This window comes from Teleopsis dalmanni, chromosome 1 (assembly GCF_002237135.1).
Source record: "Teleopsis dalmanni isolate 2A chromosome 1, ASM223713v2, whole genome shotgun sequence".
In the NCBI taxonomy this organism is placed as follows: domain Eukaryota; kingdom Metazoa; phylum Arthropoda; class Insecta; order Diptera; family Diopsidae; genus Teleopsis; species Teleopsis dalmanni.
Genome location: NC_051846.1, coordinates 108313310 through 108315423, shown reverse-complemented (window position 1 = coordinate 108315423; position 2114 = coordinate 108313310). Strand labels below are relative to the sequence as shown.

The 2114-nt window shown below is 30.2% G+C and overlaps 1 protein-coding gene across 1 annotated transcript; it reads left to right on the top strand.

The window, feature by feature from the left end:
- Positions 1-631: 631 nt before the first annotated feature.
- LOC119665468 lies at positions 632-1813 on the top strand. The gene has a single exon (XM_038074689.1). The coding sequence runs from the start codon at positions 632-634 to the stop codon at positions 1811-1813; it is 1182 nt and encodes a 393-aa protein (XP_037930617.1).
- Positions 1814-2114: the final 301 nt, after the last annotated feature.

The following is a 2114-nucleotide window of genomic DNA, read 5'->3' as shown; positions in this document are numbered from 1 at the left end:
ATTTACGTTGAGTGCAGAATACATGGGCAATAAAGCGGTGCCGCAGTGATCAGAAGATGGTGGTGCAAAAATAATGGGTATGAGATGTAACCTATATTATATTATATATATATTATAAAAAATAACACAAATATAAATTAAAAAATAATCATATTTTGCAGTAATTTGCTAAAAAATTAATTGCATTTTTTTAAATAAATTTATTCTATATTTATAATAATATATATTGTAAAAATTGTAATTTGCTAAAAAATTAATTTCATTTTTTTTTTATAAATAAATTTATTCTATATTTATAATAATATATATTGTAAAAATTGTAATTTCTTTGAATAACTTGCATTTAAAAAAAAAAATGTATGGCACCAAGGCCAAATTTGATAGGCCACAGGCCAATGTAATAAATGAAGTTGATATAACGGAAGTTCAACAAAATATTACCATGTATCTTTTAATAATTATTATAATTATGTTATTAAATTTGCTCATTAAATTATATCTGATGCACAGAAGAACAATAAAGAAAAAATATATGAGATCTGTTGCTCAAAATTTGGATAAAATTTAAAAAAAAAAAAAACCAAAATCTAAAAACACAAATTTTAAAATACATGTATACCAACTGACATAAATGGACAAATGGACTGTCATTGAACAGCAATTAAAACAAGAAAGAGACAATTTTAGTAGATCATTTAAATGTGTTTATAGAAACACTACAGTTAAAATAAAAACTGTAAAAAAGCATTTAATTATCTTGGTAGACAGTTTAGAAAAAGTTAGAACAATTGTCAGAGTATACAATACAAAATTGACAAAAGATCATGACAACTTTGCAAGGTCAGTATATTGGGAGCTTAGGGATAAATTACTAAAAGTTTACTCTAAATATAATATAGAAGAGGATATCCCACACTGTTTAGACAACCCGATACGAATTGATATCAACAAATTATTCGTAGCGGAGTTATCAGAATTAAAAGAATTAGTTGTTTTGCCTCCTATATCTGAAAATATTACCGATACAGTCATGTCGCAGACTATGATTGAGTTTTTAAATACAGCAGCCAAACTCATACCTGAGTTTGATGGCAAAGCTGAAAATCTCAGAACTTTCATAGATGCATTGCGACTAGTTCAGTCATTAATGTCTTCACATGAGGCAACAGCCGTTAACTTGATTAAAACCAAGTTGAAGGGCACTGCCAGAAACTTAATTACTAATGAACTGACTGTAGAAGCGATAATACAGAAGCTTCAATCATCCGTAAAGGGTGAATCAACAGAAGTAATAAACGCGAAGATGATGAATGTAAGGCAGAACAGCAAGTCAGCCAATGCATATACAAAAGAGATTGAGGAGCTTACGAAATCTCTGGAAAATGCTTACATTTCGGATGGATGTACACCCGAACTAGCATCAAAATATGCAACCCAAACAGCGGTAAAGGCAATGACGAAGAACTGCACCATTGATAAAGTCAAATTAATAATGGAAGCAGGACAGTTTAATACTTTGGATGAAGCAGTGTCAAAATTTGTAAATAGCTGTACGGAATCTACAGGCAGCACAAATACAATTTTATTTACAAGAAACAGAGGATATCGCGGAAGTCGCGGATATTATCGTGGACGTGGTAATTTTCGAAGAGATAATACCAACTACAACAACAACGGAAATAACTTCAATAGGAGATATAATAATAATTACCGTAGTAGAGGTGTCAGTAATTCCTTTAATAATAGGAATAATGATGGAAGGAATGTTAGAATGACCCTTACGGAAAACGAAGTAACCCCCGATAGTCAATAGATAAACATAAAAATGGTAAAATCTTTAATATAAATTTAAATTTAACCTCTTACATCTCCACAAGATCAACCATGAACAGTGGAATATCTACATTTTTAGTAGACACTGGTGCGGACATTTCGTTAATAAAACTAGGACAAGTGCAAGACATTTATATTGATAAAAATAAAACAATAAGCCTTCACGGCATTGGTCATGACACAGCTACTACACTAGGTAAAGTCACAACCGATTTAAAGGTTGAAAATATACTAATTAAACACGAATTTCATGTAGTAGATGATAAATTCCCAATCCCATC

What these genes read in the sequence shown, in the direction of transcription:
- LOC119665468 (XM_038074689.1), top strand. Translation starts at nt 632, where the DNA reads ATGGACAAATGGACTGTCATTGAACAGCAATTAAAACAAGAAAGAGAC.